At 38.0% G+C, this 14,155-nt stretch overlaps 1 protein-coding gene across 1 annotated transcript in view; it reads left to right on the top strand.

Moving 5' to 3' along the window:
- Positions 1-4,551, top strand: part of GNAT2 (G protein subunit alpha transducin 2) — a 98,439-nt gene extending 93,888 nt beyond the window's left edge. The window contains exon 8 of the mRNA XM_053706768.1: positions 4,103-4,551. Within this exon, the coding sequence (XP_053562743.1) occupies positions 4,103-4,293 (191 nt within the window). The 3' untranslated portion in view covers positions 4,294-4,551. The remainder of the gene's footprint in view (positions 1-4,102) is intronic.
- Positions 4,552-14,155: the final 9,604 nt, after the last annotated feature.

The following is a 14,155-nucleotide window of genomic DNA, read 5'->3' as shown; positions in this document are numbered from 1 at the left end:
TTATTGGCAGGAGACTTTCCTCCTGACTCCATTGTCCCTGAGCCTTCAGAGAATTCCAGACAGCGCCCCAACCTAGAAGGCTGGCGTCTGTTGTTACAATTGTCCCTGCTGAACGGCATCCCCCTGGACAGATGTGGCCGAGAAAGCCACCATAGAAGAGAGTTTCTGGTCTCTTGATCCAGATTCAGAGTGGGGGACAAATCTGAGTAATCCCCATTCCACTGACTCAGCATGCACAATTGCAGCGGTCTGAGATGTAGGCGTGCAAAGGGAACTATGTCCATTGCTGCTACCATTAAGCCGATCACCTCCATGCATTGAGCTACTGACGGGAGTTGAATGGAATGAAGGACACGGCATGCATTTAGAAGCTTTGTTAATCTGTCTTCTGTCAGATAAATCTTCATTGCTACAGAATCTATAAGAGTCCCCAAGAATGGAACTCTTGTGAGAGGAAAGAGAGAACTCTTCTTTTCGTTCACTTTCCATCCATGCGACCTTAGAAATGCCAGAACTAACTCTGTATGAGACTTGGCAGTTTGAAAGCTTGAAGCTTGTATCAGAATGTCGTCTAGGTACGGAGCTACCGAAATTCCACGCGGTCTTAGTACCGCCAGAAGGGCACCCAGAACCTTTGTAAAGATTCTTGGAGCCGTAGCCAATCCAAATGGAAGGGCTACAAACTGGTAATGCCTGTTTAAGAAGGCAAACCTTAGATACCGGTAATGATCTTTGTGAATCGGTATGTGAAGGTAAGCATCCTTTAAATCCACTGTGGTCATGTACTGACCCTCTTGGATCATGGGTAAGATTGTCCGAATAGTTTCCATTTTGAACGATGGAACTCTTAGGAATTTGTTTAGGATCTTTAAATCCAAGATTGGCCTGAAAGTTCCCTCTTTTTTGGGAACCACAAACAGGTTTGAGTAAAACCCTTGTCCTTGTTCCGACCGCGGAACCGGATGGATCACTCCCATTAATAACAGATCTTGTACACAGCGTAGAAACGCGTCCTTCTTTATTTGGTTTGTTGACAACCTTGACAGATGAAATCTCCCTCTTGGGGGAGAGAATTTGAAGTCTAGAAGGTATCCCTGAGATATGATCTCTAGCGCCCAGGGATCCTGGACATCTCTTGCCCAAGCCTGGGCGAAGAGAGAAAGTCTGCCCCCCACTAGATCCGGTCCCGGATCGGGGGCCCTCGGTTCATGCTGTCTTTGGGGCAGCAGCAGGTTTACTGGCCTGCTTGCCCTTGTTCCAGGACTGGTTAGGCTTCCAGCCTTGTCTGTAACGAGCAACAGCTCCTCCCTGTTTTGGTGCAGTGGAAGTTGGCGCTGCTCCTGCTTTGAAATTCCGAAAGGGACGAAAATTAGACTGTCTAGCCTTAGCTTTGGCTTTGTCTTGAGGTAGAGCGTGGCCCTTACCTCCTGTAATGTCAGCAATAATTTCTTTCAAACCGGGCCCAAATAAAGTTTGCCCCTTGAAGGGTATATTAAGTAATTTGGACTTAGAAGTTACATCAGCCGACCAGGATTTTAGCCACAGCGCCCTACGTGCCTGAATGGCGAATCCTGAATTCTTAGCCGTAAGTTTGGTTAAATGTACTACGGCCTCCGAAATAAATGAATTAGCTAGTTTAAGGACTCTAAGCCTGTCCGTAATGTCGTCCAGCGTAGCTGAACTAAGGTTCTCTTCCAGAGACTCAATCCAAAATGCTGCCGCAGCCGTGATCGGCGCGATGCATGCAAGGGGTTGTAATATAAAACCTTGTTGAACAAACATTTTCTTAAGGTAACCCTCTAATTTTTTATCCATAGGATCTGAAAAAGCACAGCTATCCTCCACCGGGATAGTGGTACGCTTAGCTAAAGTAGAAACTGCTCCCTCCACCTTAGGGACCGTTTGCCATAAGTCCCGTGTGGTGGCGTCTATTGGAAACATCTTTCTAAATATTGGAGGGGGTGAGAACGGCACACCGGGTCTATCCCACTCCTTAGTAACAATTTCAGTTAATCTCTTAGGTATAGGAAAAACGTCAGTACTCGCCGGTACCGCAAAGTATTTATCCAACCTACACATTTTCTCTGGTATTGCAGCAGTGTTACAATCGTTGAGAGCTGCTAAGACCTCCCCTAGTAAAACACGGAGGTTTTCCAATTTAAATTTAAAATTTGAAATATCTGAATCCAATCTGTTTGGATCAGAACCGTCACCTACAGAATGAAGCTCTCCGTCCTCATGCTCTGCAAGCTGTGACGCAGTATCAGACATGGCCCTAGAATTATCAGCGCACTCTGTTCTCACCCCAGAGTGATCACGCTTGCCTCTTAGTTCTGGTAATTTAGCCAAAACTTCAGTCATAACAGTAGCCATATCTTGTAATGTTATCTGTAATGGCTGCCCAGATGTACTAGGCGCCATAATATCACGCACCTCCCGGGCGGGAGATGCAGGTACTGACACGTGAGGCGAGTTAGTCGGCATAACTCTCCCCTCGCTGTTTGGTGAAATTTGTTCAATTTGTACAGATTGGCTTTTATTTAAAGTAGCATCAATACAGTTAGTACATAAATTTCTATTGGGCTCCACCTTGGCATTGGAACAAATGACACAGGTATCTTCCTCTGAATCAGACATGTTTAACACACTAGCAATAAACATGCAACTCGGTTGCAATTTTATTTAATAAAAACGTACTGTGCCTCAAGAAGCACTAAACGATTAAATGACAGTTGAAATAATGAACTGAAAAACAGTTATAGCATCACTCTTAACAAACAACACACTTTTTAGCAAAGGTTTGTTCCCATTAGTAAAATAACACTAATTAAATTTTAAACATAAAAATTACAGAGCAACGTTTTAAATCACAGTCACTATATAAGTCTCACAGCTCTGCTGAGAGAATCTACCTCCCTTCAAAGAAGTTTGAAGACCCCTGAGTTCTGTTAGAGATGAACCGGATCATGCAGAAAAACTGACTGGGAATTTTTGATGCGTAGCAAAGAGCGCCAAAAACGGCCCCTCCCTCTCACACACAGCAGTGAGAGAGAAACGAAACTGTCATAATTAACACAAGCAAACTGCCAAGTGGAAAAATAATGCCCAAATATTTATTCACTCAGTACCTCATTAATGCAAACGATTCTACATTCCAGCAAAAACGTTTAACATGAAAAATACCTATTAAAAGGTTTAATGTACTTTTACAGAGTAATTCCGGTGTAATACCATCTCCAGAATACTAAAGTGTAAAGCATACATACATGTTCATTATAACGGTATGGCAGGATTTTTTCATCAATTCCATTCAGAAAATAAAAACTGCTACATACCTCAATGCAGATTCAACTGCCCGCTGTCCCCTGATCTGAAGTTTTTACCTCCCTCAGACGGCCGAGAAACAGCAATATGATCTTAACTACTCCGGTTAAAATCATAAGAAAAACTCTGGTAGATTCTTCTTCAAACTCTGCCAGAGAGGTAATAACACGCTCCGGTGCTATTATAAAATAACAAACTTTTGATTGAAGTTCTAAAAACTAAGTATAATCACCATAGTCCTCTCACACCTCCTATCTAGTCTTTGGGTGCAAGAGAATGACTGGAGGTGACGTAGAGGGGAGGAGCTATATAGCAACTCTGCTGGGTGAATCCTCTTGCACTTCCTGTAGGGGAGCAGATAATATCCCAGAAGTAATGACGACCCGTGGACTGATCACACATAACAGAAGAAATAATGTTGTATTGTACTCAGTCGATGAATATTCACTTTGGTGATTTGTGTTAACGTACGTTTTGTTGGTCAATAAACATATATAAAAATAAAAAAAGTAATATCTGTCAGCACTAGTTCCTGTCATGTAGTGCTCCAGACATAAGCACACTATCTATCTAGATATCTCTTCAAACAAAGAATAACACAAGAACGAAGCAAATTTTTTTTAATAGAAGTAAATTGGAAACTTTTTTAAAATTGTATTTTTTATCTGAATCATGAAAGAAAAACGTTGGGTTTCATGTTTCTTTAAATCCTGAACCTTGGATTTAGAGACACCTGTTCTATATGATTCTTAATTTTGTTGTGTTTTGTTTTCTATAGGTCCCAATACATATGACGATGCAGGAAATTACATCAAAAACCAGTTTTTGGATTTGAACATGCGTAAAGATGTCAAGGAGATCTACGGTCACATGACCTGTGCCACTGACACCAAGAACGTGAAGTTTGTGTTTGATGCAGTGACTGATATTGTTATCAAAGAATCACTAAAAGACTGTGGGCTTTTCTGAAATCCACCAAATCATGTACTGGGGAAAAAAAGTGACAGCTTGACCTACATACGACCTTCTGACCCTCTACTTTTCCTCAGGACAAGTGACATGTGACCTCCAATCCAATATGGACACAATTGTTTTACAGCATTACTATTTGTACCTCACAACAGGATATGGGGTTCCCTTTCTACTGCATAAACTGGTGCTTACTAGAGCTCTGAATTGAGCTATTATGTGTTATTTCACGATCATGTGAAAATAGGCATCAGCTATCATAATGCCAACAATATTTATGCACTCCTCATTGCTATAGCCTTTCATCAGTATCCCTAAAAATGGAGACTCAATTTACATGTAAAAACAGAACTTTATTTTATTTACTGATAATTTGTGGAACCAATGGAATATGAATAGGACATACTGTAAGCAGCTAGTGCTAATAGAGCAGGCTACAGTACCTACATAGGTGGGAGCTTACAAATTGTAATATGCATTGTACCAACTGTCCTGAACTTCATTGTGGTCTCAGCAATCTACAATATAGATTAATTTTTCTTACATTCTATAGAGATAGTTACATTAAGCTAGGCAGATAAGTTAATAGTTCCACACACCTATTTGTGGCTCCTCCTTTTTACTCCAGCTTTAAAGGGAAAGTCTAGTCCAAATAAAACTCATGATTTAGATAGGGCATGTAATTTTAAACAACTTTCCAATTCACTTTAACCATCAGATTTGCTTTGTTCTCTTGGTATTCTTTGTTGAAAGCTAAATCTAGGTAGGCTCATATGCTAATTTCTAAGCCCTTGAAGGCCGCCTCTTATTTCAATGCATTTGACAGTTTTTCCACATCTAGAGGGTGTTAGTTCATGTGTGTCATATAGATAACATTGTGCTTGTAGAGTTACTTACAAAAGGGCACAGACTGGCTAAAAAGCAAGTCTGTCAAAATAACTGAAATAAAGGGGCAGTCTGCAGCGGTTTAGATACAAGGTAATCACAGGGGTAGAAAGTGTATTATTATAACCATGTTGGTTATGCAAAACTGGGGAATGAGTAAAAAAGGGATTATCTATCTTTTTAAACAATAACAATTCTGGAGCAGAAGGCACAAATTTGCAGCTCTTTTTCTCAAATTTATTTTTTCTATTTCTATAGATTCCGGACACATTTTTTCTGATTGGTTGTTGCTACTAATAATGGTTTGCTAGTCTAACTATGATTGTTATGCAGGTTAAACTCCATTCACTGATTTTGGATCTTCACATATACCTAGGGTTGCCACCTCAGCCATGTTTTCCTGGACACTTATGAGTTACACATGCTGCAGGGTGTGCTGGGAGGAACATGAATAGTGCTGTTCGGATCATTATTCATGTGCTTGTTCCCCTCTGCACACCCTGCAACATGTGTAAGTGATAAGTGTCCAGGAAACCATGGCCGAGGTGGCAACCCCACATATACCTGATACCACTCCTTAAAATCACAATAACGCACTATTCCTTGAATTATCGCTACTAATAGCCTTTGCTTCTTTTAAAATTATAGGGATACTAAACCCAATTTTTTTCTTTTTATGATTCAGATAAAGCATACAATTTTAAGCAACTTTCTAATTTACGCCTACTATTAATTTGTATTTGTTCTCTTGCTATCTTTATTAAAAAAGCAGGAATTTAAAGCTTAGGAGTCAGCCCATTTTCGGTTCAGCACCATGGATAGTGCTTGCTTATTGGTGGCTACATTTAGCAAACCAATAAGCAAGCATAACCCAGGTTCTCAACCAAAAATGGGCCGGCTCTTAAGCTTTAAATTCATGTTTTTTAAATAAAGATAGTAAAAGAACAAAGAAACATTGATAATAGGGGTAAATTAGAAAGTTGCTTAAAATTGCATGTTCTATCCGAATCATTAAAGAAAAAAATTGGGTTTAGTGTCCCTTTAAGTGTCCAAATTATTGTATGATTTCAGGGAGGCTTGGTTGACAACAGACCCTAACAAATCAGCTCTGCCATAAAGAACCAATGAGATATATAATTTTAGTAAAAAAAAATAAAAAAAGGATTAACTCTGTAAACATTTATTTGAACAATCTATTTGGGTTTTCTTAACTTTAATGTTCTCTGTAGGAAGCACATGCTGACATAAGTTGAATGAAAATTAAAAAAAAATCTCCTTGTTCACTCCAGTATGAATGAGTCAGGGCAATTTAGATATGCACTGCACACATTTTGCCCAGTTAATCCAATCTTTCCCCTCCTTCATGAACTGCAAATAGCTCAAAAACTAATTAGGAGTCAGGTAGTTATTTCTCTCCACAGCTGCCCTCATTGGGTCCCAGACTATAATATAGTTCGCCAGTTATGCATCAAGCACTATGTGAGAGAAATTGCCAGCGGTGCACAGCTGAGAGAGGAGTAAATTATGAAATTGTAATATAAAATTATTAATTATGTGTAGTAACAAAAAACTGTGCAATATACCCCCTTTCCTGTCATTTGCGTAATATATCACTGTTTAAGGGGCTTTAAAGAGCCAGTAAACAACTTGAAAATGTTATATAAGATGTTATATTTATATGCAGTAAATATATATTTTATATAAATTGTTATATTTAAAATGTTATGTTACTTATGAGTAATGAAACAACTTTCTTTGCAATATACTTTCATTTTTTATGTTGCCCACTCATGTAATTTAAATCTGAAAATTGTGTTTTGTAATTCTCAGAGCTTGCTGACTACTCAAAGCTAACCCTGCTACATATCTTTCCCTAATTTGGTTTTAAATGATAACAACTGCAAAACAATACATTTTATATACACAGTATGCCCATAGATAGCCTTGTTGTCTGCGGCATCAGCCCCGAATTGGCTGTTCCAAATAATGCAAATAGTGAATGGCGTTTGGCTATTGAAAAACAACTATTGAAGCAAACAAGATATTAATTTGATTTAAAAATATTTAGACTTGCCTGATATGCTGTTCTAAAGTAACGCAACAGAAAAGTCTTGTAATTACAAGGTGCTTACTGTCCCTTTAAACCCTGATAAATAAAATTACTTTAACATTACTATATTTCACACAGCTGTTGTTTATCTATAAATAATTGTACTAAACAGAAGAGATTCGATTAGAGAAACCTACGTTTTAGCATGGCAGCGGCCAGTACTTTATAGAAACTAAAACTTTAAACTTATGTTTTTGATATTGAAAAAATACATTTGTATACTATTTTCAGACTAATCTTCATTTTAATTCATCATTATATTTAGCATATAAGGAATAGTCTAGTCAAAATTAAACATTCATGACTCAGATATAGAACATGCAATTTTAAGCAACTTTTTCTTCTTTCTCTTCGTATTTTTAATGAAAAAAGCAAGAATGTAAGCTTAGGAGCCTGCCCATTTTGGTTCAGAACATGGGTAGCACTTTCTGATTGGTGCCACCAATCAGCAAGCGCTACCCAGGTGCTGAACCAAAAATGGGATGGCTCCTAAGCTTACATTCAAATAAAGATACCAAGAAAAATTTAATGGGAGTCCATTCAAAAATTGCTGCTCTATTTGAATCTTGAACGTTTAATTTTGAATAGACTATTCCTTTATTTACTGTTTAATGTTCCTTTAACATCCATGGCATTTTATGTTCTAAGCAGCTACTACTGTGAAACAGCTGTCAGATCATCCTCTGTTTCTCTCCAGATAGGGTGCCGCCATTTCTAATTAAGCAGCGTACGGCATAATAACTGGATTAGAAGTAGGTGACCATATTGCCACTTTAAAGGGGGGGACACACATGAAAAATACATGTGTCAGGGTTCTTATAATTGAACTTCTTCAAAACATTAATTTAAACAGCCCTGACATATGTATTTTTCATATGTGTCCCTTTTGAAAGCTGCAACATGGTCACCCTAATTAGAAGTCACATTAAACGTGAAACCAGGCTCCCTTGCTGCTCCTTTAGCTGTGAACATTTTTTCTGAGCTGACGTTTCTCAACATGTATAAAAATCTCTTGTCAGATGTGTCCTTTTTCTACAGATCTGCAAAACCTCACTCCCCATCAGGCTCAATAGCCAGCGGTCATGTTTACAATCATCTCTTAAAGGCACAGTCTACTTGAATTTTTTTTTATGGTTTGAAAAGATAGATAATCCCTGGAGTTTAACCTGCATAAAAGTCATGGTTAGACTATCAAACCATTATTAGTAGCAATAAACATTGTCTGGAATCTATAGAAATAGAAAAAATAAATTAGAGAAAAAGAGCTGCAAATTTGTGCCTTCTGCTCCAGAATTATTGTTGCTTAAAAAAGATAGATAATCCCTTTTTTTACCCATTCCCCAGTTTTGCATAACCAGCACTGTTATATTAATACACTTTCTATTTCTGTGATTACCTTGTACCTAAACTTCTGCAGACTGCCCCTTTTTCAGTTCTTTTGACAGATTTGCATTTTAGCAATTCAGTGCTGACTCATAAATAACTCCACAGAAGTGAGCACAATGTTATATATAGGGCACACATGAACTAGTGCTGTCTAACTGTGAAAAACTGTCAGAATGCACCGAGATAAGAGGCGGCTTTCATCGGTTTTGAAATCATTTTGAGCCTACCTAGATTCAACTTTCAACAAAGAATATCAAGAGAACAAAGCTAGTTTGATGATACAAGTAAACTGGAAAGTTGTTTAAAATTGCATGCACTATCTGAATTATGAAAGTTTAATTTTGACTTGACTGTCTCTTTAATTTGGTCTTAAACGGCAATTTGCAATTACAAGACATTTCTTTAGTGTTACTATAGAAAAACATTTCAGCCAAGTCTTAACTTTTTAAAAACAAGTTAACATCCTTGTTACTGCAATTATTATTATTGGTTATTTGTAGAGCGCCAACAGATTATCAGTAGTCAAACTCAACCCCTCATTTGCCGACTGACTAAGCTAGCCTCTGCCCTAATGTTACTATAAAATGCATTGTTTTGCAGTTATTTGATAAAGCTAATTAGAGACAGATGTGTAGCAGAGTTAGCCTACATGAAAGGGGAAAAATAAATAATGAAACTATATCACAAAGTTATTTAATAATGTATAACTAAGCATTTTATATAAAAAAAATCTCAAGGTGTTTACCGTCACTTTAATTCATCTTTTAAAAGATTAATATATGCTGTGTTTGTTATAAATTGTGATATAATAATGGGTTTACTTTGCTATGTGTCTGATTAACAAAGGGAATTATTACACATTATATTCTAGTATAGATGTGAAAGGTCACTTAAATAAAATAAAAATAAAGCTGGGCTGTAGAGAATAAAGTGGTTTGTACTCACTTTTTACTTTAAATAAACACGTTATGAAAGCACATTAGTGTTCACTTCAAACATATTATACCAAAGTCACACCTGCCAATATTTTGTAGTGTGCATTCATTTGCATATCTAGTGATGTCATTGAAAGAAAAAAAAAACATATACAAATTGATTCCTCTATGTTTAGACTTTTTTACAATAAGATAATCTATTGATATATGAAATCTAAATATTGTATTAGTAAATAAACTAATAGTTTTTGTGTGTTAGCATTATGCTAGATTTCTAAAGTATTGAGTAAAACTTAATAATAAAAAAAAGTTGCAAAGCCTCAGTGTTAAATTGTATGAATACTGCATCTAGGAGCCATTAGATATTAATTTACCTCTGACCTGGAAGTCTCTTTCTCTCACTTCTAAAACATGGCTTCTTATACCACAGTTAGCTGTGTCGTCCAGGCACTGGTTCATTTACAATTATTCATTTTTAATAAGGTATATAGACTATGTATTTAGTTAGAAAAGTCTGTAGGGGCAGAGTCTTCTGCCCTACTTAAAGGACCCTACTTAAAGGGAAAGGAAACACCAGAACTTGGACAAAAACATAATTTATGTAAGAACTTACCTGATAAATTCATTTCTTTCATATTGGCAAGAGTCCATGAGCTAGTGACATATGGGATATACAATCCTACCAGGAGGGGCAAAGTTTCCCAAACCTCAAAATGCCTATAAATACACCCCTCACCACACCCACAATTCAGTTTAACGAATAGCCAAGCAGTGGGGTGATAAAGAAAGGAGTAGAAAGCATCAACAAAGGAAATTTGGAAATAATTGTGATTTATACAAAAAAATCATAACCACCATAAAAAGGGTGGGCCTCATGGACTCTTGCCAATATGAAAGAAATTAATTTATCAGGTAAGTTCTTACATAAATTATGCTTTCTTTCATGTAATTGGCAAGAGTCCATGAGCTAGTGACATATGGGATATCAATACCCAAGATGTGGAGTCTTCCACTCAAGAGTCACTAGAGAGGGAGGGAATAAAAAAACAGCCATATTCCGCTGAAAAAATTTAATCAACAACCCAAAACAAAAATACGTTTATTTCATCTTTGAAAGAAAAAAAATTAAATTAAAAGCAGAAGAATCAAACTGAAGCAGCTGCCTGAAGAACTTTTCTACCAAAAACTGCTTCCGAAGAAGCAAATACATCAAAACGGTAGAATTTAGTAAATGTATGCAAAGAGGACCAAGTTGCCGCTTTGCAAATCTGATCAACTGAAGCTTCATTCTTAAAAGCCCACGAAGTGGAAACTGATCTAGTAGAATGAGCTGTAATTCTCTGAGGCGGGGCCTGACCCGACTCCAAATAAGCTTGATGAATCAAAAGTTTCAACCAAGAAGCCAAGGAACTAGCAGAAGCCTTCTGACCTTTCCTAGGACCAGAAAATAAAACAAATAGACTGGAAGTCTTCCTGAAATCTTTAGTAGCATTCACATAATATTTCAAAGCTCTTACCACATCCAAAGAATGTAAGGATCTCTCCAAAGAATTCTTAGGATTAGGACATAAGGACGGGACAACAATTTCTCTGCTAATGTTGTTAGAATTCACAACCTTAGGTAAAAATTGAAAAGAAGTCCGCAAAACTGCCTTATCCTGATGAAAAATCAGAAAAGGAGACTCACAAGAAAGAGCAGATATAGCTCAGAAACTCTTCTAGCAGAAGAGATAGCCAAAAGGAACAACACTTTCCAAGAAAGTAGTTTAATGTCCAAAGAATGCATAGGCTCAAATGGAGGAGCCTGTAGCACCTTCAGAACCAAATTAAGACTCCAAGGAGGAGAAATTGATTTAATGACAGGCTTAATATGAACCAAAGCCTGTACAAAACAGTGAATATCAGGAAGTATAGCAATCTTTCTGTGAAATAAAACAGAAAGAGCGAAGATTTGTCCTTTCAAGGAACTTGCAGACAAACCCTTATCTAAACCATCCTGAAGGAACTGTAAAATTCTAGGAATTCTAAAAGAATGCCAGGAGAATTTATGAGAAGAACACCATGAAATGTAAGTCTTCCAAACTCTATAATAAATCTTTCTAGAGACAGATTTACGAGCTTGTAACATAGTATTAATCACTGAGTCAGAGAAACCTCTATGACTTAGAACTAAGCGTTCAATTTCCACACCTTGAAATTTAATGATTTGAGATCCTGATGGAAAAACTGACCTTGAGATAGTAGGTCCGGCCGTAACGGAAGTGGCCAAGGCGGGCAACTGGACATCCGCACCAGATCCGCATACCAAAACCTGTTGGCCATGCTGGAGCCACCAGCAACACAAAAGACTGTTCCATGATGATTTTGGAGATCACTCTTGGAAGGAGAACTAGAGGCGGGAAGATGTAAGCAGGATGATAACACCAATGAAGTGTCAGTGCATCCATTGCTTCTGCCTGAACATCCCTGGACCTGGACAGGTATCTGGGAAGTTTCTTGTTTAGATGAGAGGCCATGAGATCTATCTCTGGAAGACCCCACATCTGAACAATCTGAGAAAATACATCTGGATGGAGAGACCACTCCCCTGGATGTAAAGTCTGGCGGCTGAGATAATCCGCCTCCCAATTGTCTACACCTGGGATATGCACCGCAGAGATTAGACAGGAGCTGGATTCCGCCCAAGTAAGTATCCAAGATACTTCTTTCATAGCTTGGGGACTGTGAGTCCCACCCTGATGATTGACATAAGCCACAGTTGTGATATTGTCTGTCTGAAAACAAATGAACGGTTCTCTCTTTAGCAGAGGCCAAAACTGAAGTGCCCTGCGAATTGCACGGAGTTCTAAAATATTTATTGGTAATCTCGCCTCTTGAGATTTCCAAACCCCTTGTGCTGTCAGAGAACCGCTCCCCAACCTGAAAGACTCGCATCTGTTGAGATCACAGTACAGGTTGGCTGAACAAAAGAAGCCCCTTGAACCAAACGATGGTAATCTATCCACCATGTCAGAGAGTGTCGTACAATGGGATTCAAGGATATTAATTGTGATATCTTTGTATAATCCCTGCACCATTGATTCAGCATGCAAAGCTGTAGAGGTCTCATGTGAAAACGAGCAAAGGGGATCGCGTCCGATGCTGCAGTCATGAGACCTAAAACTTCCATGCACAAACATGCTGCGACCAATTTTAAATGTCTCTTGTCTGTTAGAGACAGAGTCATGGACACTGAATCTATCTGGAAACCTAAAAAGGTGACCCTTGTCTGAGGAATCAAGAAACATTTTGGTAAATTGATCCTCCAACCATGTTTCCAAAGAAACAACACTAGTTGATTCATGTGAGATTCTGCAGTATGTAAAGACTAAGCTAGTACCAAGATATCGTCCAAATAAGGAAACACTGCAATACCCTGTTCTCTGATTACAGATAGTAGGGCACCCAGAACCTTTGAAAAGATTCTTGGAGCTGTTGCTAGGCCAAATGGAAGAGCAACAAATTGGTAATGCTTGTCTAGAAAAGAGAATCTCAGAAACTGATAGTGTTCTGGATGAATCGGAATATGAAGGTATGCATCCTGCAAGTCTATTGTGGACATATAATGTCCTTGCTGAACAAAAGGCAGAATAGTCCTTATAGTCACCATCTTCAAAGTTGGTACTCTTACATAACGATTCAAAATTTTCAGATCCAGAACTGGTCTGAATAAATTTTCTCTTTCTTTGGTACAATGAATAGGTTTGAATAAAACCCCAAACCTTGTTCCTGAAGAGGAACTGGCATGATTACCCTTGAGGACTCCAGGTCTGAAACACACTTCAGAAAAGACTGAGCTTTTACTGGATTTACAGGGATGCGTGAGAGAAAAAATCTTCTCACATGAGGTCTTACTTTGAATCCTATTCGATACCCCTGAGAGACAATGCTCTGAATCCAATGATTTTGGACAGAATTTATCCAAAAATCCTTGAAAAACCTTAATCTGCCCCCTACCAGCTGAGCTGGAATGAGGGCCGCACCTTCATGCGGACTTAGAGGCTGACTTTGGTTTACTAAATGGCTTGGATTTATTCCAATTTGAGGAAGGCTTCCAATTGGAAGTAGATTCCTTGGGGGGAGGATTACGTTTTTGTTCCTTATTCTGACGAAAGGAACGAAAACGGTTAGAAGCCTTAGATTTACCCTTAGGTTTTTTATCCTGAGGCAAAAAAACTCCTTTTCCCCCAGTGATAGTTGAAATAATAGAATCCAACTGAGAACCAAAAAAATTATTACCTTGGAAAGAAAGAGATAGTAATCTAGATTTAGATGTCATATCAGCATTCCAAGACTTAAGCCATTAAGCTCTTCTAGCTAGTACAGCTAAAGACACGGATCTAACATCAATTTTGATAATATAAAAAATGGCATCACAAATAAAATGATTAGCATGTTGCAGTAAGCGAATAACGTTAGATATGTCAGAATCCAATTCATGTTGCGCTTATTTTTCCAACCAGAAAGTTGATGCAGCCGCAACATCAGCCAAAGAAATAGCAGGTCT

Source organism: Bombina bombina, chromosome 3 (genome assembly GCF_027579735.1).
Source record: "Bombina bombina isolate aBomBom1 chromosome 3, aBomBom1.pri, whole genome shotgun sequence".
Classification (NCBI taxonomy): domain Eukaryota; kingdom Metazoa; phylum Chordata; class Amphibia; order Anura; family Bombinatoridae; genus Bombina; species Bombina bombina.
Note: the sequence above shows the minus strand (reverse complement) of the source record. Positions and strands in the feature narration are given on the sequence as shown.